This window comes from Meleagris gallopavo, chromosome 5 (assembly GCF_000146605.3).
Source record: "Meleagris gallopavo isolate NT-WF06-2002-E0010 breed Aviagen turkey brand Nicholas breeding stock chromosome 5, Turkey_5.1, whole genome shotgun sequence".
In the NCBI taxonomy this organism is placed as follows: domain Eukaryota; kingdom Metazoa; phylum Chordata; class Aves; order Galliformes; family Phasianidae; genus Meleagris; species Meleagris gallopavo.
This window is the reverse complement of record NC_015015.2, coordinates 44,618,542-44,644,601: the sequence shown is the minus strand read 5'-3', so window position 1 is coordinate 44,644,601 and position 26,060 is coordinate 44,618,542. Positions and strand designations below refer to the sequence as shown.

The 26,060-nt window shown below is 36.1% G+C and overlaps 1 protein-coding gene across 3 annotated transcripts in view; it reads right to left on the bottom strand.

Annotated features, from left to right (window-relative positions):
- PPP4R4 (protein phosphatase 4 regulatory subunit 4) overlaps positions 1-25,771 on the bottom strand; it is an 85,706-nt gene extending 59,935 nt beyond the window's left edge. For all 3 annotated transcript variants that reach the window (XR_004159967.1, XM_031553661.1, XM_031553662.1), the window contains exons 1-3: positions 25,677-25,771; positions 4,008-4,110; positions 349-496 (exon numbers count right to left, since the gene is read on the bottom strand). Coding sequence is in view for 2 of the 3 variants with exons in the window: in XM_031553661.1 (XP_031409521.1) it covers positions 349-496; positions 4,008-4,058 (199 nt within the window). In the remaining variant the exon portion in view is untranslated. The remainder of the gene's footprint in view (positions 1-348; positions 497-4,007; positions 4,111-25,676) is intronic.
- Between the last annotated feature and the right edge of the window lie 289 nt (positions 25,772-26,060).

Sequence of the window (26,060 nt, the reverse complement as noted above, 5' to 3'; positions counted from 1 at the left end):
ATCCCCAAAATAGTGTCAAAGAAGTTAAGAGAAACGTAATCATCACAGAACATCAACCCTTCTCTCACAATTGTCTCCTCCACAGAATTCTGCTACTTAGTAGAAGTTTGGACCCTGTAACAACTTTTAGATTTAGTCCTTCAAATAAATTGTTTCTGATCATTTCAATCAGTAGCAACAATTACTCTTAAATATCACTGTGTACATGGTTAGCATGCATAAATATGTCATTTCATGCAAGTCTAGATACAAAGTTGCTCACTGCTTTACACAGTATTGTACTGTCACTAAGGAAACAAAACACGCAAAAGTAATCAGTCACCATAAGCATAGCTATACAGCCCTGACCTGCATCCCTGTGTTCCAAGTTCTGGAGAATGATGTGTAGGAAGGAGTGGGAGTATGTATGAATGGACACCGATTCATCTTGCAGTACAGTTAAAAATGAAACAGCAGCTGTTAACTGCATTTCCACTCCTGCAACATGCAGCACCTCCTGTATAATTAGAAATTATATCAATGTAGAACACAAAGCAGAAATGAACTGAAAGAACACTAGAACTCAAAAACATTCATTTGAAGAATCAGTATGCAAGAACCTGAGTAAACTACAAAATTGGCTAAAAATTATTTTCTCTTAACAACAATTACTTGGAGATATTATAATATCTGATACTATAGCAAGAACCTTTTAAGAAAAATAAAGTTAATTAAAATATATTTTCTGACCTTCAATTTCATCAATACATAATAGTGGATTTTTCTACAACATAAACTGAGATGTAAGAACAGACCAGACAACAACCTCACTTCTGCTATTTGTGCGTATGAATTATAAGAGATATTTCATTCATCCAGTGAGTAATACTAAAATAACAGAATGTAATTCAAATTTCATTCCTTGCCAGGCAACATGGAACACAAATGAGTATGTGCATATATAAATTATATACACACATATATATATATACACACACGTATGTATACATATCTATACGTATACACACGTATATATATACACACATACATGTACATACACACACACATATACACAGATCATAACATAGAGCAGGATGTACCAGAATATTTACGCAGGTAGCTTGGCATCTACTAGTACTCAGATTTTAACATACAAGAAATAAGAAAACTATTGGGTTGTCTTTAGAAGCGTCAGTTCCAAAGTCAAACGCAGATAATATGAAAATATTATTAAATTTGCAGAATGAAACAAAAAGCAAATTTAAATTTAACATTTGTTTGCGAAGAGCTTGCAGGATTTGTTCTAGGACACAGCATTCGTTGCAAGTATGAAGACATCTATTAGTTCCATGAAAACTCCATCTGTTTACTTCTCTAACTGTATCCTTCTGCCTCACAAGAAAATTAAATGCATTACTCTACTACTACAACATTACAACCATTTTACAAATAATTTCAAACTCTGTAGCAACTTAAAAGTCTGCATTTCCTAATCAGTACTCTATATACAAGTTTTTTCTCATTTTTAATGTGCTTGAGATGAAGTGCTTTCTCAGGTCATGTATTAAAATATACTGATACTCTTAGCTAAATGTTCAAGAAAACACCCACTATGCACCTAAGCATTACACAGATGAATTATGCTGAGAACATACAGCCTGCAGAGATCATCTGAGAAATGATTAGTTGCTTACTTCAGAGTAAAACAAGAAAGTTTTCATTACACAGATGTCAACCAGTGTGCACGTGCAAATGTACAGCAAACATGTAACTTATAGTTCATTATTTCTCAACAGCTTTGTTTATTTCTGCAGGAAAAAAAACAAAACAAAAAACAACCCAACAACCAAACACAAAACACAGCATTGTGGATCATCCTGATCTAAGTATGATAAAATATTTGCATTCAATAACCTTGGGAACCACTCTCTTTTCACAAACTTTGCTCCTCCATTGCTACTACATCCACAGCGAAGAATAAGGAGCTATGGATTCTGTAATACAAATGTTGTGGGCATACATTCTGGGATGTTGGTTTTCTTGTTCAAAAACACTTCCAAAATGATCAAAAGAGCCACATGCATACTGTGGATGACAAGACTTCACTGTACATCAGACTATGGTACATAGTACATCAGTGAACCAGATTATACAAATACTATTTGTAACATTTAAAGCTAAAAGGAGCACTTAGATTTAGACCTTTTATATTCCAGGAGCCATTATATTTCACTCTTTTCCCTCTGCCTCGAGCCCATTAACTTAAGTTTCATTTCATTTATCATCTAGAAAGGCATTCAGTTTAGATTTAAGACACCTCATGATGAAAAACACACTGCTTTTCAGTTAGTTGATTAAAGATTGATCATATTTATTATTAACAATGACTCCTCCATTCACCATTTTTCTGTCTTCGGTTTCTAAACCTTGTTTCTTCACGCAGTGCTCTCAATTAAGTGTCTTTTATGCAGGAAGATACTTTTTAAAAGTAATTAAGTACCTCCTGATCTGTATGTACTAAGATCTAATTCCCAGCACGCTGTTAGATATTTTCCAGGCCTTAGGCCCTGATCATGCTAATGACCATATTTGGGTTTTTTCCTCCATTCTTATATAGAAAACTATGAACTGAAGACTGTATTTCCATAATAGATATTTTATTAAAGAGGCAAAGACTACCATGCTTCCACACTGTTATTTCCTGCTCATATATCCAAGAATTATTTTGTTGCAGAATTAAAGCAGAATTTTCATTTTCAACAGCTTTTTTCTTTTTAATCTCAACTCTTACATTAATATTTTTCCTATATAAATGCATAAAAACAACAGTTTATTAACACTAAAGAAGCATAGCCTGAAAACATGATGTGAAAATGTTTTTCCTTGATGGAAAAACGTAATATCTGACACAGTAAAAACAATAACACATACTTTCTTCTGTTTCTTGTTACTGAAACTGTCCGTAATATTATGAACACAGTGCTTTGAAAACAATTTCTACAAGCAATCCATGTGATTTTCTACCTATTTTCCCCATATAGAGTGCACACATTCACCCAAATAGCTTCACACAAACACAATGGTCTTTTAGGTGACAATTTATATAAATTAGAAACAGGCTTAAATCAAAATGATCAGTCGTGTTAAACCAGGCCAGAGACTGCTCTAAAACAAAATGTTAACAGTACAAGCAGAAGACTGACAATACCCTGACAAAAGGAAAATGATAAAGATAAATCAGCAATTTGCTGTTATCAAAATAAACTTTCAGATATTTTGATAGCCAAAAATAATACAGTCTTAGAATCACTGAAAACCACTCTAAAAAGCATGCTAATGTATTTAAAGTCTTAACTCCTAACGTTGCCTTGTATAGCTATATATAGCAAATAGGAATAAACATCTGCTTCTGAAATGCAGTCTCATTTGATTGAAGCTGCTCCTAAAACCACATCTTAAATGCACTTTTTCATTTCTTCCACGGTACAGTAGGGACAGAAGACAAACAGAGATCATTCTTTTTCTTAAAATATTCCTTATACAAATAAATAGGTGTACGGAATTATTGTTTAACATTACATGGACAGCATGCATTTACCACAGCCAACAGTAGCTTACTAAAAATGTGGAGGGCAGCACATGAATCTTAGGGCAGCTAAAAGCAAAGCGTACTTTTCTGGATAGCAGGATGTTGGATGGAATGAGGTTGAGAACATAAAATTGAACCAGTGTGACTGGCTGGTCCTCAGAAAGAGCTCTCAAAAAGCTGTCAAAGCATTGGCAAATCTTCAGAACACATAAACAGTATATACAGAAGTATACTTCTGCTTTCTTTTCCCATTTTAACACTTTTCAAAACAGATACTACTATCTGCAACGCTACTTAAGTTCAGTCAATTAATAGGGAAGATCTGATAGGCACAGCTCTCCGAGCAAGTTTCCAATATAAGTACTAAGGATTTTTTTTTTGCCTCTTTGAAGTACTGCTGGAAAAAGATACATTCAAACCTCATTACACACAAACTTACTCGGATTTTTGGTAAAACTCGACGGAGTGTTTCTGCGGGATTCTGTCGCATCAGGACTGGAAGATTTGCCACCACGCTTGTTCCTTGGACATCCTGGCCAGAACTTACAAAAATACGTATACAGATTACTTTCTAAGACTATTGCAAGCTCACAACTTTTATTTAAAAAAAGAAAACAGCCCTCTGCCACCCTCCTTAGGTTATACATCATAATACATCAAAAGGCATTATCTTTTTTAGATAAATAGTAGAAAACAGCACTAAAAGCATCTCAATCATAAAAGCTGTAATGTATAATTTCTAATATGGAATGTAATAATTTTTTAGTGTAACTTTGGAAAAAAAAACATACAAAAACCTTAAAGATGTTTTTTTTTTAAGACTGGATGATCGAGGCAGTGATTTTACGGAAGCTTCTCTTTTATACGAATACAGGTGATAAAGCATATGAAGAAAGAAGATACACGTTATAACAGAAACCTACCCCATTTGCATTTTTGAGGGAAATCAGATGCGTGTTATCAAATTGGATTAAAGAAGCATGCAAAAGCTTGACTAGATTACAGATCTTTCACATTTTTCCTTAACCTATGTCTCTGGATGGTATCCCACAATTTAAAGAGGAACAAAAAGAGGGAAAAAAAGAGAAGAAAAAAAAAACCAAAAACATAAGGCAGATGGGAAGGAAATGGTAGGTAATGGTAGGTATAGGTATCAATGAAGAAAATGCACAAGATGAGAACAAAAACTACCCAAGCTGATAAATTTCCAAAATGGAATCCAAAAGAGCCAGGTTCAAGTATAACTGGATACCAAAACTAACAATAAAACTAAATATAATACATCCTTTCCCCTGCTTCTAGGGATAAAACCTGTTTTTCTAAATAAATTCAGATTTGTTCCAACAGCTAAGAAGCTCTATTTTAAATATGCACATTTCAGTCAACCATGCACATATGAACATTTTTCTTACAGTGTAACATTACAATTAAGTGCACAATACAATTATACATATATTTTTAAAAAGAAAGTCATAGTAAAACTACTTAAAAGTATTTCCATATACCACTTCCCATCTGATAGTCATTGCAAGTTGTCTTACTTGAACACGAATTCATCACCAGGTCTAAGCACACCAATTCGTCACAATAAAGTAGATTTACACAACAGTCTTCCAGTTTTGTTCTGCTACTTAAGTATATTAGGCATTTCATAGTCAAGATGCAAAGTCTTTCTGCAGCATTTAGAGCTAAAAAAGGTTTTGCACGTTGCACTAATGCTAAGTAATCCTGAACATTTATATATATCAAAAAATTGAGGGGAAATGATAGTTATTTATAAGTACATTCAAGAAGGCCGATTTAAATCTGTTTTCTTAAGTGCATACAAACGCGCTTTTAAAAAACAAGGATGTTTGTATAACAAGCAAGAAGCAAATATAAAAGCTCTGGTTAAAATCAATCCAAACTAGCATAGCCTAACAGAAGTATTTTATTCTCATTCAATCTCTGCAAGCTGGAAGGTAATACATACAACAGCTCACTTCTGTGCTAGGTTACCATCCTGCAGACAGGAGTAATTACTGAATCATCAAATGCAAACCATCACCATGCGTAAGGAACCTAACCTTTGAAAACCTCCTCTCCAACAAAAACATTCCATTCCAGATAGCGGGAATCATGCTATTGTCTTTAGGTCTTTCTCCTTTTTTCTTTTTTCTTTTTTTTTTAATGAAGTTTGTAAGTTAAAAACTTGTGATGGAATCATGCAAACTTCAGACTGTGGGAGATTACCCCTAGGACAATTTTTCTGTGAAGTCTGTGACCATGTATGTTACCACAAAATATTAAGAACTATGCTTTTTTGTCAACAGAAATCCAAAAGCGTTCCTTTCTGATAAATCCACCTATTTCACATTTTTATACATAATTCATCCCTCTTAGTTTATCAGAGAGAATGTGATCTGAAGAAAAGCTAACAAAGTTAAGGTCAGCAGATTCTGAGTTCCATACCACTGATTTATCATGTGGCCTTAATACCATCTTAATACCAGTACCTCGGTCTTGACCAGTTTCTCTTCCTTCGCTTTCCATTTTCTTCACAGCAGTAGTGGTCAATTTAAAATATCGTTTTCTACAACTCAGTATCATGTGAAGTTCCTCACTCTTCTCAACTATCATAAAGTTTTAGTAAAATATTTAAGAGGTACACTTAAATTCACAATGCCAGAACCCACTCACAAAACTTTAGTAAACGAAGTTCAATTGCCTGCAAATAGGACTAACTTCAGATTTCAAGGTTCAGAAGATTTCACAGCATACAAAAACAACTAACATTTCCTGTATTTCTGAATATAAGTTCTTTTCCTCTTTCTATCCACCTTTTTTTGTTGTTGCTGCTGTTGTTTATAAATACAGTATCTATTCTAACTGAAAAAAAAGTTATCAGCAGTTTTGTTATTTTTTGATCTTCTGTTAAGACTACTATTGATTAATCAAAACTAAGCTAAGTGGGTTTTCTTGAAAACATCTAAGGAGCCAATTTTATGACTGTTGTTTTTTTTGTTTTGTTTTGTTTTGTTTTAAGTGTTGTCTGTAAACACAAAACAGTTGACAAATTTTGACAGAGCAAAGTTAAAACCCTTATTAGCACCATTCAAAACCATGAATGGATAATGGATAAAAGTACAGATTTTCAGACTGATTATAATATTAGCATCCCTACAATCTTATTAGGAAACATGTGCAAGGTCTCTCAATAAAAACACGTTTCTCGGTATCATCTAAACTCAGTGATAGAACAGTGTTATGTCAGCCACTGAAAAGGGATTTAAATTAATAAATAATCTATTCACAGCTTTCATTATTGTTGCATTATTCAAAATTACATTATTAGATATTTTAATGAAATGAATATTAAAGCCTTTCATCTGCATGGCACATTTCTCTGTATATTACATGCTAATTCCAGCTAAGTTTTAAAGCAAAATTGGGAAATCTAGGGTCCCCAAAGTGGAAAAGGGTCACGGGAGAGGAGGCCCACATCTTTTTTCACTGCAGCTTGCAGTCTCAGAAAGAAAAAGATGCATACCTTTATATTATCCAGTAATAATATAAAAGGTCAAGATACTTGAAGAAGCTATATTTTCTGAATACTTCATTCAGTCTGTATCAAGGTAAAAGAAATCCTAACCACTAAAAAATACCACCAGTTTCATCAGTCAGAAATACAAAAAAAAGGGCAGCGTTTCCCTTTAAAACAGAAATGCTGAGCACTTGGTCTGCTGCCAATTAACAATGTGAAGCAGGAGGCATTTCAACACCTACACAGCCTGTAATTTTCCAACTGTGGAAGATTTTTCTTCTATTCCTACCAAAAAAAACTGCACCATAGATTCCTTCTCCTTTAAATGTTAAGGCCTCATGGATTAAAGTGAACTATTGCTAAACATTCAGATTAAGATTTTTTTAATAATAAATACTAAACAGTTATTCTCTTCAGTCCTATACTATTATGCAGGTGCTATTCCTTTATTAACTGTGCTAATTATAGAATATTAACAGAGCCCTATACTTAGTAGCAATTTAGCTCAATCTTTTTTGTGCAAGGAAAAACCTTACAGATAATACAATTTAAATACGAAACTTCAGGAGTCATCTTCTGAGCTTATCCTACAGGAGATCCCAGTGACTGTACAATGATGGGAATTATCATCCTGGGATGAAAACTCTCACACCTGAACACTCCCATCCTAATTCTCACCATCTCTGCAACACCAGCTGACCACTGCAAGCCAGCAACACAAGAGCAACTCAACTAAAAGGTTCATTAAAAACCTGGTACTTCTCAAGGGCAAAAGTAGCAGTGGGCCATCTCCCTTCAGCTCCTCCACTCATTCTTGCTTGTTTGTCTCCACATACCTGCATATGATGATGTCTACACTACATGAGACCACCTTACAATTGGAATAAAATCCACTTAGAAATCCATTTTCAAACATACAAGAGACAAAAAGATGATTGAGAGAACCAACAAGGCTTCATGAAAGGGAAATCATGCCTGACCAACCTAACAACTTCTACGAGACGACTGGCCCAGATGTTGGATGTTGTTTTAGCAAAACTTTTGACACTAGCTCCCATAATATATTCATGGACAAAATGAGAGAAGTACTAGCAAGATAAATGGAACTGCTGCAGGCTGAAAATTGGATGAACCATTGACGTGGCAAAGCAGCCAGCTGGAAGCCAGTCACTGGAGGCTTACACTGGGGGTACATACTAGAGGCATTACTGGTTAGCATGTTTAGTAATGACCGGGATGATGACACTGTGTGCACCCTCAGTTAGTATGCAGATGATATAAACCAGGAGTGGCCAATAACCTGGAGAAATAGACCAACAAGGATCTCCCAGAGTTCAACACTAGGAAAAGCAAGTCCTGCAGCTACGTAGAAAAAACTCCATACACCAGTACAGGTTAGGTCCTAGGCCTAGGAAGGACCCTGACGTCTGATGGATGCCACATTGACCAGGAGCCAGTAATTACTCTTGTGGCAAAGAAGGCTACAGCATCCTGGATGTATTATAAAGAACATTACCAACAGACCAAGGGAAAAGATAATTGCTCTGAGTCTCATAGACATACCGGAGCTAGTCCAGTGAAGATCCACTAAAATGACTAAGACATTACAGCATTTAATATTGTTCTCAGTGCCTAGTGACAGGACAAAAGGCAATGGGCACTGAAATACAGAAAATTCCACTTCAACCTTAATAATAAAATGTATATTAAAAAAAAAGTCTTTAACATTTTAACATCAGAGTTCTTTAAACATTGGAATGAGTTGCCAAGGCATACAGTGGAGTCTCTCCTTAGATATGTTCCAACCCGGAGGTCATGACAATACCTTGAAAATATTGCCCTAGTTCACCCTGCCTTGAGCTCCCCAAAGCTCTCTTCCAATCACAGAGAAAGGGCCTATAATTCTATTGATTCTACGTATGGTCACGATTCTACGTGCAGGTTACTTTTTTCCATCCATACAAGCAAATTTTCAGATTAGCTCCCAGCCAACAATAAGATTTCTTATCTTACAAGTAAATACTTAAAATAAAGGCTTCAAAAGTTCAACTTCTGCTTAATTTTAAAAACTGATTCTTTAAAATGAGAAAAAAAAATTAAAGAGTTTATGGATACTTAATTAGAAATACTTGTATCTGGAAAGGTAAAAAAAGACTACAGCTCCTTCTACAGCATGAACAAAAATTAGCCACTGAATGATCCCCAGGAGAATGTTACCGCAAGGGACCTTGAAAAAGAGAAGGATTTGCAACTTACTCCTTTGCTGGCTCTAGTCTGCAAAAACACACTGACAGGAGCAGAATGCAACATTGTAGAGAGGACTGAAGTACAGTGCTTGAACAGATTTTGTTTAGTACTGTTGCTTTGTAGTTCAGCAAAAATGATTTGCTAAGTAGCATTGAATCAAGCACTAGAATCTGTGCTTTGCATAATTTAGTTTTACAAACCTAGAAATTCTGATGCATAACTGCATGGGAATACTGCACTAACTCATCATGACATCATTTTCAGTGCAAAATTCCAAAAAGTTGTGTTGGTCCAAATCTGCATTCGCTGGGGAAAAAAAAAAATTCACCTACTTCGATGAATGAGGCATTCGAATAACATGAAAACACTTTTCAGTCTTATTCTTAGTTTTTACAAAACACATATACTTTAGGTGACTTTGAAAATATAAAACCAGTGCCTTAGATTTCACTCACAGAATTTAGGTACCTAGTAATTCTGTTCTTCAAATTCAACCTGATATGGATCACTACTACAGAATTTCTTCTTTGCCTCATACAGTAAAATTTAGAACCCAACTAGAAAAAATAAACGTACAAGATGCATTATCAGTCATTGAAATAGAATGCCCAGAAGTTGGAGAGTACTTGGAGACATTCAAAACTCATCCAGACAAAGTCCTGAGCAACCTAATTCAACAATAAATTAGATTCAGTTGGGAAGTTGGCACTGCTTTGAGCAAGCCATTCAAACAGATGACTTGCAGAGATCCCTATCTCTATACTGTGATTGATTCATAGATAACCTCCTCCTCATATAAAAGCTCAGTATCTGACATGATTTTGCCCTTTTCAGAATCCTTCAATAGCAATTGTCCTTCCAGGATTTCTGTTCTCCAGTTCAGTGGTTGCCAAGGCAAACTAGAAATCCTGACAAATATTTGTCAGTAATATAAAAGGTGCTTGACCCATAAGACTTAGAGAATCTTCTTTGCGTTTATTGCAAGGATTTTTATATAGAAGCTTTTCTTGTGCAAAAAAGGAGACACAGACTTAAAACTGACTAAATTGCTTTTTAAGGACTACTCTTGCTAAGTAAACTAATGCTTCCACAAGTCTTGTTTTTTTTTTTTTTTTCCAAATTTTACCTTTGATAGGTTAATTTAAGACTTTGTTTCATTCTAAAGAAAAAAAGAAAGAAAGAAAAAAATCCTGGGAACAAGAAAAATGTCCTGAAATTACGAATATTCACAAGTGATTGTCTTTCAAGATGAATCCTCCTTGGATAAAAGGTAATCTTACATTTTCTTGAAGAACACAATCCTTTCCTAACACTACTCCAAGGCATATCTGAAACGCAGTAATTTTCCTCTTACTTCATGCTATCTACGCTTACGTTTCAAGCATATTTCTGTAAGCATAAATTATATGAGTGTCTAAACATCTATTTGACATATTTAAGTGTATAATAAGCAGACCTAGTTCCAAGGAAGGATTTGTCATTTTATTAAAATAACTCCCTTTAATAGTCTCAGTTGAACAAAAGTTTAGAAGAATGAGTTGTAGAAATATTAACAGCTTTGAAATTACATACACATTTCAAGAGAAGCTTTATAGACAACATAAAGGCTGTAAAAAAACTGTATATTATTATCTAACATGCTGTAAGTGACAAATAAAAGTAACTGAAATCAAAACAAAAGTTTTATCTGATCACTGGTAATGTGAAGATATTTGGGATATATCTGATAACTATCTTTAAGAATATCATAGAATGGGCTAGGTTGGGAGGGACCTTAAATAGCGTTTAGTTTTAACCCCCCTGCTGTGGGCTGGCTACCCCCCACCAGGTCAGGCTGCCCAAGATCCCATCCAGCCTAGCCTTGAACACCTCCAGGAATGGGGTATCCACAGCTTCTCTGGGCATCCTGTGCCCCTGCCTCACCACCTCCTGAGTAAAGAATCTCCTCCTAACATCTAACCCAAACCTCCTCTCTTTCACTTGAAAGTCATTCCCCATTGTCCTATCACTATCTACTCTCATAAAAAGTTGGTCTCCCTCCTGTTTATAAGCTCCCTTTAAGTACTGGAAAATCACAATGAGGTCTCCCTGGAATCTTCTCCAAGGTGAACAAGCCCAACTCCCTCAGCCTATCTTCATAAGACATTCTCTCATCATCATGGCCCTCCTCTGGATCCACTCCAACTTCACATTTTCCTTGTGCTGGGGGCCCCAGGCCTGGACACTGTACTCCAGTTGGAACCTCACAAGGGCAGAGCAGAGAGGGAGAGTTACCCCTTTCTCCCTGCTGGCCACCCATCTTTTGATGCAGCCCAGGATACAGTTGGCCTTCAAGGGTAAAACCCTTCGTGGATCCTTTTCAAAAAATAGTGTAAGAACTAAAAAAAAAACACTTCTCATTCATACATACATTTGCATAATTACAAATCTTTGCATCATATCAGCTATTCTATGAGTCTTACATATTAAAATCCAATAGGGGAGCTGCTAAGCCACACACTGCACTATTTTCCATTGTCAGAACACCTTTTCAAGGCCACAGATTCCTGTGGGAAGCACGTAACAACCTCAGAACTAATTTAAATTGTTCTAGAAGCAAGTAGCCTTTTTCTGTAGAAGGCACATTAACATTTGTGTACACCAGCCTTCACATTCAAGAAAACTAGGGATTACCCTAGATGCAAGATTCTGGAAGAAAGATACAAACCAGACTGAACTACGCTCAATGCTCTCCAAAGGACAGTGTCCAAAGCAGCATCAAGAAGCTTTGCCCATCAACCACTCCCACCTTATGGCCAAATTAAACACAGAAGAAACTCCTATTACTAGGCTTCTATAAATTTGCCGAAAGTAAGATGAATCTGAAAATATAACATTTAACCAATGCTCATTTTAAATGAGATTGGAAGTTCCTAGTAATATCCCAGTATGACCATCTTATTACAATTGGCATCCTAACACTTTTCTATTCAAAAATACAATTAAAAAAACCCAAACATCGCATTTTCCAAAATCACCATCTCAGTCTTCTACTTAGTACCTATGTGCCCAGCATATTTTTAGAGCAAATATGAATAAATTCTACACTGAAAGAAACAAAAGAAGAAGAAATTAATCTGATCATACTACATTATCCAAATATGCACCTCTCCAGTTTATTCACTGCATCACCCATAGAGATAGCTATGTATTTATAGCATGGAAGAAATAAATGCCTCAGATCACCTATCGAGTATTTAAGTCAACTTAGAGTCTTCTTCAACTTATGAGTCATTTTATTGTGAGGCATCGTACACATCAGATCCAAAAGCTCCCACTTTTATCACTGTGTGTCTGTTTATCATGTATACTCATCCCTCCTGAAACATAACACATTTCATAATTTGTCACTTCTAAATTGTTTTTCCATAGCAGCACTAATCTGACACTTGTGGAAGTAGATAAGAATCTTGTCATAAATATTTAAATGTACAAACACTGTAGTGACTGATCTAACAGAAGATATCACTTCCCTTAACCTCATCTCTCAGTGTAAGTCTCTTTGAACTTTATTTAAAAATCTAACTACGCTACACTAACTCCATCAGCATACCATTAGGTAAAGCATATCACAGGTTAGGAAAGCTAATGCTACTGGTCTGTTTATCTGCACTGCTTCATTAAAAAGCAGAATAAGCCAGAATAACAAACTAAGTTTATATATCAGACGCTTTAACTTGGACAAATCGTACGTGAAACGTATTTTGTATGCAAGTTGACTGTCTACTTCTGAAATGGCACAGTAAATTGAACCAAAAAGGAAATGAAGGAGACAAGAAGAGATATTTTTAAAATGTTGATGCAGAAAAAATCAGTGAATGAATGAAAAGCCACAAGAAAAAAAAATGAAAATGGTACAGCCGTACTGAATTCAAGGGTTTGAAGCTATTTCTTATAGCATTTTCACATTTAAGCAAGACAGATTTATCTAGAGAAATATTATAGGTAGAGGTACACATAATAAGCAGAGTTTCTGTTTCAGTTAGAAAAATATGGGAGTAAAATTGTCAGCACTGAAAAAAAGCATGTGAAATTTTAGAAACTCTTCTGATGCTTCAGCTATAGAGGCAGTTCTTTTTCTCACAGCCAAAGAGCTCAGAATAACTGAACTCAGAATGACATCAAACTGATAACACTAAATTTTTACCAACTTATTGATATCATAGTCAAAGAGTCTAGTGACCCTTAAAAAAAAAAATCATTAGAAAACAAAGCACAGAACAACAAACTGAACCCTGACATAAGCTATAAGCTAGCCTGTAAAATGCTGGTAAGACTTGCTTTTTCTGCCTCTATTATTCAAATACTTTCAAATAGTACTGGACATCTATTTCAGACTGAAGCAGCTATGTACATAAGCAATACAAAGTCAAACAGCTGACTGTAGCACAGTTCCCTCATCCATCAGCAGCAACCACAGATCAAAGGCAACTTCCAAGAGGAATGTGCAAATACCTAAAAATCACTTCAATTTAAGCTGTTGCCAATTCACATCCAGTCAAACAAAGAAGTGGTCTACTTGATTCATGTTCTCTTAGGAAAGTAGGGCAAAATTCACCTTCTTAATTAAAATGAAGAAAGAATCATGCCTCACAGAAACATGAAAGATTTATTCCACTGATGGCATACAGCTTGGACTGGACAGATAACCAAGCATATAATCCAGGGAACATGATAAACAAACTGAAGAGATTACAGGTCCTGCAAATTTCCATGTGTTTTGCAGAATAATTTCAAACAGTAAATTCAAATATATATTATACATACACAGATAATTTATCTGAATTTACATTCTTATTAAAAATCATTAAAAGCACAGCATCAGAATATCCTTCCCCCTACTCAAGCAGGTTTTGGTAATTATAGTCCCAGGCCTGTCTTTATAATGTTCTCTACCTTCAAAATCACCACAACAATTTTAAATAGGCTCCTGTTAGACTATTTTTCCCCCTTCAGATAATTATATTTTAAATTATTTCTAATGGTACAATTATCCCAAAAAGTGTTTGACATTCTGCAATGGAATGAATAAATAAAGCATTTTCCAGTAATTCCACCCACATTTACTAAAATTAGCTCAGAATCATCTCTGAAGAAAAGAATACATTTCCCTTTTCAATGCATCTCAAATATACTGAACTGCAAAGATCCTTCAAAGTATATCAGTTTTAACCACCAGGTTGCCTAGCATATCTATTTACTATGCTATCATCAGTATCCTTCCATGGAAGTAAAAGTAACACAGAAAAGGAAAATTACAGTAAAGGGCAAGCACTGATGCAATACATTTTTTCCTCCTCTGATTGGATGATGGCAAAGAAAAAGAAAATAAGATACATGAAATTGCAAAGAAAGGAATGGCACTGGGGGGGAAAGATAAGAGGTGGGGGGGCAGAAAGCAGTTTTCTCCATGTTGGACTCAAAAAGAAAGAGCAACAGAATAAAAAAGTACTTATTAGAGTCCTTCACTAAAATTAGACAAAGCAAGAAACAATTTTTAAAAAGGCATCCTCCTCCTCATTTAGTCAAGAAGATAAGGTACTGGAAAAGGAAGTACTTAAAGTCTTCAGAATTAGCAATAAAATAAATAAGATTCAAAGATCTTGGTATCTATTTTATTTATCTTACTTCTCTACAACGTTGACTTCAAATAGGTGGGACAGTTCCAGTGATCAAAGTGGAAGGATAGAATCACAGAATGGCTTGGGCTGGAAGGGACCTGAAAGCCCACTCAGTCCCAACCTACTGCTGGGGGTTGGCAGCCCCCCACCAGACCAGGCTGCCCAGAGCCCCATCCAACCTAGCCTTGAATGCCACCAGAGATGGGCATCCACAGCTTCTCTGGGCAGCAGTGCCAGTGCCTCACCACCCTCTGAGTAAAAAACTTCCTCCTAAGATCTAACCCAAATGTCCTCTCTTTTAGTTTAAAACCATTCCTCCTTGTCCTAACACCAACAGATGATGTAAAAAAAGTTAGTCTCCCTCCTGTTTATTTTCCATGCTGGTATGCATCTAATCTTTTGTAACAAACTTATAGCACAAGTAATTTATCTGCGTATAATACAGCAGGCATGCAAGGTTCAGAATTTATAAGCAACCCTTAAAATGCACCTGCAATTGGCTTTACATAGTAATTAAAATAAGAGGAAATATACATCCTCTTGGGTTAATAATTATACTAAATGAGCAGGTTAATTTGTAGTTATTGCTCTCCTCCTCGACGGTTTAGTGGTTCGCACTTGATGCAAAAGGCAAGAGTAAAAATAAATCTTGACCTGAGAAATGTATTCTAAGAAATGTCTAGCTCCCAAAATGGCAGAAAAATAGGTACTCTCTTCTTGAACTTTTAAATGAAATTACATAAAGGAGATTAACTGTAACAGAAGCATTTTGGTGCAAACAGCAGTGAGGCAATGACTCATGTTTTGCTATTTAATATGGACATAAATCCTCCTCCTCAAAAAGCTCAGTTACAATTTCAGCAGTGAAAACTGTATCTTTTCTTCTTCTCCCTCTAAAGCCAGCATTTTTTTTTTAATCTTCAGGCCTGCAAAATAACATAAGTAATATTACCACGTAGACATGCATACTAAAGCAAAAGCTCTTCACATTTCTCTTTTACATATATTTACTCTATCAGAGACAATACAGTTCATACTCAGAGCAAAAACATGGTTAGGTTTTTTTTTTTTCAGTATTTATTTACTGTCCCTAACCTAGCCTTTCCAATGTAATTTAAAAATACCAATGTCTTAAACTGGAGCAGTTTCATATCCATTTGATATGTGAGGAAACTGTAACGTAGACATCACCCTGCACTTTCAGAAGAGTATATCCTACTTTGGAAAGTCACCCCACAAGCTGGTCAGCTGTACTTCTCAAGCAGTACAAGCAAACAGTAAAGCACCCCATTCTGGGGACACGACCCCTTGCAAGCAAAATGCAGTGGTATTATTACTGAGTGCAACGAGATTCCTATTTTGCAGCTCCGTGTCAGTGGAGTTATCAACACTCTGATCCAGCTTGAATCCAACTTCTTGCTCCTATCCAACTGCTAAAGCGAGCAGTTATATGGCAGCTTTGAAGAATTACCATTTTATCTAAGAATAAACAGATGGCTCCAGTGTTGTCTTCATTGTTCAGCAAGAGTTTTCTGGAGGTAGGAGAGAAGGGAGGGCAGAACTGATATCTACCAAAATTAATTCACTGTTTTTACTTCAAGCCGTAGACTCAAACCTCCAAGGCTTTCTGCCCATGCTCTTCTCATGCCCCTGGAACTGCCACAGAAAATCCTGTATTGATCCATTTGCAAAGCCAGAAGAATTCTCTTAAACTGGATGATTATCGAAAAAAGGATAAGGACAAGCAGGATGGGTAAACAAGTTTTTTCCTCATTAGAAACATGTAAGATTATGCTCTTTGAGGTTGCAATCTTTCATTACATGTTATTACCACTCAGTGGTGCTGGGAACATTTATTTACATAAGCTTAAAGAATATGTAAGTTTTTTAAAAACATCTGATGTGCCACAAATACTTTCCTAATCCCTCTAACTAACTAAAGTCCATAAGAGCAATACCCCTAGTTTTTGCATTCAGCCTGGATTCACACACACACACAACACTATCATGTTGCAATTCTATTCCTATCAGTTAATTTATCCCAGCTGACACAAAGTCTGAATGTAAGTTTTTTATGCTATAGTAAAGCAATGGAAGAATATAAACAAAACAGAAATTACAGAGAAGAACATTGAGACTAAAAATCACACTTTAACATGATTTTTGTAAACAAAAAATGTGTAATTTGGAAGATACACAATGATTAAGAAATACTTAGTTTGTCCATAGAATGTGTTACTAAAGTGACAGGTATCTAAAAATCCTTTAGTATATACGGGGTGAATGGGTAAGATATTTTCAACTGCAGTCAACAGCTTCAAGAAAGCACAGCAATTTCACTCAGTCCTGCTGGGAATTGACACAACTGACAAGGAATGACTCAGCTCATCTACACATTAGAGTTGTACACATTCACAGAACCTACAGCCACACGACAGCATTGAACAAAGAAAGCTGCTCCTGAAACAACCATTATCAAGATACTGGGGAACATATCCACAGCTTGATTGCTTTGTTCCTTAACATTAACCCTGCAAAAAGTAGCATACAGAAATATTGATTTGCATGCAAAAGAAACTAAAAATGTAGAATTTAAATACAAATACCTGTATCATCAAGAGTCCATTCAAACAGTAAGACGGATATGAAATATTGTCCTGCTCATATAAAAGTATCAGCCAGAAGCAATAAGGCTGGCCTCAGATAGATGTTTCTAAGAGATCCAGCAGAAGTTTCCAAACGGTTCTTTGTCTCTTTTCTCATTCTGTTTTATTATGACTCAAAGCAGAAAGCTATCTTTCTTCCATAGACAGTGGCATCCGTCTGGTAGCTGTGGGGAGTGCACATTCAATAGGAAATATTTCAAGAAGTGCCTCCATGAATCAGCAAGGTTAGGGAGTGAGGAGCATGTGACAGCTATGTAAAACTAGTTTGAACAGACTGACGAACAGAGCTTGCAGGGTTCTTATTTCCAAAGACTGTGAAGGATACTGGTATTGTTCAGTCTGCCAAGGCCTGTACACAAGCTGATCTTGGAAGATATTTATACAAGGTGAAGGAAAACAAGGCAAAAGAATGCCTGTGATGTTAACTTTCACAGCATGAATATCATCATCATTATTTCAGTGAAATAATTTTTGCTACTTATGAATCACTACCCTATCTTTAAAAACCTTTCCTTGAGTTCTGGATTTGGTTAGAGATGCAAGTTCCAGCACAGCACAGGGCCATTCAGTTTCAGAATCTGAAGCAACCTTCATATTAAGGCACAGAATCATGTAATTGTATATAATATAGACAGCTGATTCTTCTGCCATTATCTTCTATTCCAGACCTTGTCAATACTGTAGAAATTGCTTCCAATTTTCTCGTGAGTTTGCATTCAAGACCTAAAGAGAAGTTTTCTTGCGCAAAAAGTTGCCTCTGAAAAATAAAACAACACATCCCTTTCCAAAGCATTAGAAATTCTAAACGATAACAGGAGATTTCCTAGAATTCCTCAGTCTCAAGAACTATCTACATTCCCATCATGCTTACTCCAGTGTAAAAGTCTCTGCTTAAATGATGAAATAATCCTGGTTTATCTTTTGAAAAATAAAGCTTCAGGCACTGAGGCTTGATAGAGTCAGTATAACCTTACCACACTATTGACACCTAAACCAGAAGCTGCTGGAACAAAGACAAAACTCTAAAAATAGCTAAATAAAATAGTTATACAAGTATACCCCAGATAGCAGGATTAATTTTAAATCTTGATGGAACTATTTCTTTTTGCATTCCAAATTATTCCTGTCACAGTATATCAGCTGAGGCACAGATTTAAGCCTGCAGTCCTAGTTCCTGAAGCCCTTAAATTACAACCAGAATTTCACCCCAGTAAAGCAAGCTCCCCTTTACAAACTGTGGAAATGTGAATCAATGCATAATGGAGTTTTTATCCACCTTAATTTGTGGAAATTAGGGAGCATCTCCAAGAGTTCCGAATTTAAAAACACATGAAGCAATAAAACAAAAAAAACAACAGAAGATGGCAATAAAATCTCCTAGTTACTAGCTTTAGTCACTGTCATATTACAGTCATTACACTATGGGGCACCATCTTGTGAAAGTGTTCTCAGACTTACATAAACGAATAGATCGACCTACCCTTTGAGGAGCCTGCATTTTGTGTATTCTAACACAAAACATTGTTTTTCACCCGTCTGCATCCTCCTGCCATTTCTACTGAATGCATCATCAGGTTCTGAAAAACTTGTGCAATGCTATTACCCACTGCCAAAACAGGCAAAGGATACAAAAATAAATGGGTAATGCTGAGCAAGCATGAGGATAAAGGCTCCTTAAAAGTACACAGTGTTGTTACGAACAGTTGAAGCTTTCTAAGAAAGGTAATACAAAGGAGAATTGTTATATTTGCACATTAATTATGCCATTTCAAAATGAATTGTGCAGCTGTTATAAAGTTATTTATTAAGTGATCATGCTTATCTAAACAAAAACAAAGCAAACTCACTCTCCTGCTGAGCAACATGTCACCTTTGCATGGTATTCCTCGTGTAGAAATAAAGCAGCACTGTAAATACCTTGCTGGATATTCCAGATCTTTTCTAGGGGAGAAGAGTAAGGTTTTCTGAGGTCAATAGAACAGTTTTTAGATGTTGAAAAAAACCCACCATTCTTTCAACTGTGTTTACTATGAAAAACCACAAATACACACTACCAAGTTCCTCCTTATTATGTTGTGCCCAAAGATGCTCTGAAACAAACTGAATTAGCACCTCCAAAGGAGAATGCGTCAACCGTATAAGGAAGGGCAACCACTGCCCCAGCATATCACCTGTAGACTTCTGGAAGTCTAACTTAATGACAAAGAGCTTATTAAACACTCTGCAGCTGATACACTATACTCTCCAATCTTTTCAGTTTGTACAGAAGTCCAAACACTTTTGAGCATAAATTTGCGATTAGCACAACCTGATTTAAATCTGTTCTATTTTGCTATTGATGGGAAAGTGATCTGTCAGCTGTGACTTCCTCTCCACTCATGCTCCCCCTCCTACTAGCTTGAATAGTTGTGCAGTTGCACATTTTTTTTGGAAGTGAGTACCTGAAAAATTTGTTAACATGACTGTCAGTTCCTTAATCAGACTGAGACTGCATGGGTGCAATCCCATTAGTGCCAGCACACACAAAGCACTGCAACACCTGGTCACTGCTCTGTCTGATACAGCAAGAGCTTCATTCAGCTTGACGTTGAAACTATACCAGAAAACCTCAGCTTGATGCACACCATAAGCCAGCCAAGTCTAAAAGTGCCCAAAGCCATTTTACCACTCCAGAGTCCTGTTCCCATGCTGCTACCCATTTCTCTCATGCTGGCAAAGGTCTTTTCTCAGGTGATCTATTTTCAAACTAACCATTATTTTAACCATTATTCCCAGGTTAGACAAGGCCCTGAGCAGTCTGGTGGCAATTAGCCCATGGCAGGGCGGTTGGAACTTGGTGATCTTTAAGGTCCCTTCCAACCTAAGCCATTCAATGATTCTATGATTATTTTCATGGTTTGGCTCAAATCAATTCCCCAGTGTGCCTCTGAGGCAGAGCACAAAGCCTGGAACAGTGAAACAACTGGCACTGCCATATTCCTGAGAGAAGCAAGAAAATTGAAATGAAGATTTTTCTCTCTCCGTCGTGTTCTGAGGTTTCTCAGAGCGTTATATTAAGCTATGATGTGTACGTTTACCATTGGTTCCTCAGATGTCATTTCAAATCAGCAAATATGACCAACAGAAATATTTTCATGAGTCTAAATTTTAATAAAAGCATGTGACTTTGTATTGTTTCAGAAAAATACAGATATACCTTTCACTTTGAGGAAGCAAAAATATCTATTTCATATACATGTATGTGTAACAGAGTCAAGGTCAATCAATTTATCCACCCAATTAAGTGAGTGCAACTTTTACATAATATAAATTGTAGTTAAAAATAGACATTATTATCTTGGGCATACTTCAATAAAGACTAAAGTAGTATTTTTTAGGATAGCATTTACAGCTTAAAGGTCTAGCTGGAAGTATTATTTTCTAAAACATTTGATGTGACAGCTGGATCCTTTAGCATCCTATCTAGGCACCAGAACCATAAGTACATAAGATGCATGATCTCTTTATTTTAGATAATGTTTATAATCTGTTACGTTATACAGTGTTTAATTCAAAATGTGAGTTGCTTGCATCTACAGAGAAAAAAAATCTGAGCAATTAGTATCATAAAGACTGAAAAAAACAATAACAATCCTTGAAGTAGTAACTGGTGGTTGTGATGCTCACATTTAACAACATATACTGTATAAAGAGACATTCAGAATTTGAGAATACTCTTGCTAATCAAAGAGAGCTACAATAAGGCACACTCATTATTTTTACTGATACATGCTAGGTTTATAAGCATTGGATTCTTTCTAACCTAGATCTATTCTGTCTTCAAAATCCATACTAAATGTTTTGGAGGGGAGTTGAGTTGCTTTCTAAACTGACAGAACCACTCCAAAAAACAAAGTATATTGTGTTCCCAAAAGAGTGAATAATTCAATCTTCCACCTTGATAACTCACTATTACCCTGATATTTTGAGTACAACAGAAATGTCAGGGCCTGGAAGTTTTAACATTAAGCAGGCACAAATTAACCCAAAGTAACTGAATACAAAATAATACAATGCACAAAACATTATAAAAACCCCTGGGGAAACCTATCAGAAAAGCTTTCAGAAAAAAAACCAAGCCACTGTACAGAATGTGTCCTAGTGAATATCCCTGTATGCAAACGAGATTTGCACCAGACAAAGAATACATACTTTACTATTGACTTTTTGCCACAAAAGGGTTAGTTCCAGTAAGACAGCGAAGAGTCCCATTAAACATCAGAAATCATGGAAATAAAGACTACAGGCAAAAGTTGCTGTAAGAACAAAAATTGCTGTCCCCGAGCTGCTTCACTGCTGGTCAGTCTCCTGGCAGAGGTTATGATGTCCTGAAGAGTCATGGAGTTAAAGCATTCAGTCATTTCAGCAGTAAGTCTGGCAGCTTGTCCTAATCTGCTGGTGGCCTCCCATGATAAGTGATCATCTTGACACAGATACAGATGAGATAAACATTGCTATTCTTCTCTCCTGGTTCTGCTCTAGGGCCAGCAATATCCAAAACACATTCAGAATACAGTTTCTAGGTAATTCCGCTTAGACTCACCGGAAAACACAAGGCATTCAGGTTAAAGCTCTGAAACCTAAACTCCAGATGCTAAGATGCATCTCCTTCTATGGGGCACCAAAATCCATTAGATTTCAACAAAAATTCATAAGTTTTCCTGACAATCCAGTCTAAAGAAGCCCAGTTTCTCGATCAGAATATTAAGGTTAATTGAGATTACGACTGACAGTCTGATTTTCCAGCGCATTCCTATTAAGTTAGAACTTCATACGTTTAACTGAAGAATATTATCTCATTAAAATTGAGTACTCTGAGTAACATCATACTAAAGCTACCATTCACCCATGCTTACATCATATTGAAGTGACTCTGGCCACTGAGGGAGCTACTGAGCCTTTCATTTCACTTGCACAACTGTTTCTGAACAGTTCTGATGAGCCAAATCAAGGAGCTCATTTGATGAAGACTATTCTGACTAAAAACAATCAGCTCTAGCTTGATCATCTTGTCAACCTACCTCATTACACAGCTATCTGAAGATGAAAACTAATGCAGCAGAAAAGAAAGCCACTCACATTCCAAAAATAAAACATACATTATACATAATATTAAATTATATATATTATGTAACAAACTTGTTAGAATGATCAGAATTGCAACTAGTAACTTTGAAGACAAAACCAAACTACAGTATGTAACAACAGAAAGCCAATTAAAATGAAATCACATCCCTTTGAAAGTGATGTTTCAATGAGCATTAATATGTCAGTGTATTCACTGTGTAATAAGTACATGCATAGACATGTATTGGGAACCATGCCCATGGCAGGGAGGTTGGAACTAGATGATCTATATACTATATACTAGATGATTTATATACTTAGAAGACAATGAACAGAAATCGATAAAGTATATGACAAGACACTGTGGCTAGATACAGATAGATGGCATTTAGAAATGAAAGAAAGATTATGAGATGGATATGAATATGTGCTGCCCAGGAAAAACAAATAGCTTTATAAAGAATGACACTAATAAGTAAAAGAGCATGTCAGTAGTATGTTGTAGTATTACTGCCAAATGAGAAGTAACACAAGAAATGAAAAAAGAATGAATTCATGAGACTGGTAGGAGAGCTAGGAAAGAAATCTCATATATACAGTAGCAGGAACCAGACATACACATAGAAGGAAAAAAAAAGAGAATAAGAAGAAAAAGAAGAAACGTGTACATGCTATTCAGGTGCTAAAAACCTCAAAGAGAAAAGACTATAATTCTCTCCAAATAGGATGTCAATGCATCTGTTTTCAGTCTATGCTGTTCAGGTTTTGGAAGCAGAAATCTAGAGGGGGTGTTGTGGGGAAGGAGTTTCTACTAAAAAACACAACAGCTCTGCGTATAAGCAGACAAGAGGATCTGAGTTTCAGGGTGGTAAGAAGAGGGTGGAGGTGGGTTCTGGAGGGAATGAAGGCCAGAAAATGAGAAGAAAGTGACTGATTTTTTTGTTTGTTTGTTTTAGAGTGAAAGCCATTACAAAATGAGGGCTCTTTTTGTATTTGCACAGAAATTAATTACTAAATGTCAGCTTTGCTGGATCATACAAAGACTTCACTCAGTATTACTCAGCTCCATTGTGTTGAACGTGTACAAGCAACACTACTTTAAATATACTCCCCTTAGTAAACTAAAATTTTCTAACTAGAAGATTCAAGTTATGTATATAAGTGACAATATAAAAACCAGTGTGACATAATGTTAAGCATTTCAATACTATTTGTAGGTACCAAAGGTAAGATACATTCTTTTTATTACTGCTCTTGCTTTTTTATTATTATTATTATTAAATGAAGGGACAACCTGAAGGAAGTCAAATAATGCATCTGCGTGAGAAAACGAGGCATGAAAAGTCCAAGTTGACGTCACTGTCCAACAGGAACAGGCAGGGAAGCCAAAAACACATACCTCTGTGCATTACATAAAGCATACCACTTGTGTTACAAGCAGCTTTTCAACTCTACTTATATCCTACTTGGTGCAAGAAAAGCAGCATAGAGCAAAAACTTCCACTGGATTAGTGTCTTAACATACCTGGACAATCACAGCAAGTGATTGCTTTATAGAAAGCTTACCAAGCAGAGATGAAGCCATTGTACCTTTCAGTACAAATGTCTATGAAGAGGCAAAAAATGAAAATTTCAGCACAAGGAAATGAATGTTTTGTCCCCAGAACAGCTGTTCATGTAGAGAGAAAGCAGATGAAGATACCAAGAGAAGTTCAAGGCCAAGCTCAAAAGTAATTAGTAACATGAAAGATATGACATAGAACCTTTAACCAGGCAACAATCCAGTAACGACATACTGCTTGAAACATCATTTTTATTGAGAAAAGAGCAAAAAAAAGAACAAAGAAATCTGTGGCTACAGGGAGGGGACTCGATAAAGGGAATGGGAGGAAGCCAGCCCTGCTGATTGCTGTGAGGTACAAAATGAAATTGATGTGATTTTCTCCAGTGATATGCAGCGCATGCAAATTGTTTTCTCCGAACTTCCCCAGAGTCAACAGATTGCTTTCAGATTATTTTGATTACAGGAACAATTTCCAATACAAAAGTTTCTAAATCAGTATTTAATAAAGTTTAGCATCAAAAGAACTCACCACTACAAGTAATAGCAGCAGACAAAAATGCTTAGCTAAATAAAATGCCACACATCTCAAAAAGGGAAAACTAAAGCATCAGGATTATGTACTTTAAACACTGAGGGCAGTGATAGACCAGAAGAACACTTAGAACAGCAGAATAAGCAAACTGAGAGGGAGCTGCAGCTGGTTCTCCAATTACCATGTATTGTGCAAAAACGAATACTCAAATCAAAATCCATCAGAACATTTGTAATCTCAAAAATGACACGCAACTGCTGAAAGTGATCTATATTTTAGAATATCAGCATTTAAGTTGTCTAGTAACTGCAAGGAGGTACAATGAAAAGCCACAGGGAAGCATTAACAAAGCAGCCTCCACAGTATTGCATAAGGACTACAAAACTAATCCCTCAGGTTTTCTCTTCAGAAAGCCCAGATGTATTCAAGCAGCTCTGTTATCAGCTTGTGTAACCACTCAGAGTGAACATGAAGGCATTGAATAAAGGGCATTAGTAATGTTAACACTCAAGGTTCTTGCAAAACCATCTGCTGGGGAAAAGATGATGAAGTACAACTCACTGTTAATGAGGGCCATAATAGAAACTCTAATGTTGGTACACATGCACAGGCATCAGAGTCTTTGCAACTTAAAAAAAATACTATTACAGTACCTATCTTTACATTACTTAGACATCCAATATAGCAGAAAGTAAAAGACAACAACTACTACAAGACAGAAAACAAAGAGAATGAAAAGTAACAGCACTAAAAAAGCTATATGTAAACACAGAGGTAAGTAATGTTTCACAGTAATGCTGAAGGAAATACCTGAGCAGGTAAAGAGCCCTTTCAATGTCATTGAGTTCTTCATCAACTGTCAGTCGTTCTATTTCTTCTGGTGTCTATCAAGTGTGAAATAGAGATTATGAGTTCACAATGCCTTCCCATTGCCTTATTTTAATCTTCTGTTACCAACCCCCTCCTCCCCACACGCAGGGATGCTCCAGGAGTGATCTGAATGTCCCTGAGCCAACATCTCAAATTCAGTCCCATCGACCCCTCACTGGGGGAAAGAGGGGCAAGAATTGAAGCACAGCCCCACATCAGACACTACCGCTATTCGTCACTTGAAAGAAAGTATAAACCAGTCACATGTACGTTAACCCAAAAGCCAAAGTAAGTCTGGTTTTGGTTTTTTTTGTTTTGTTTTTT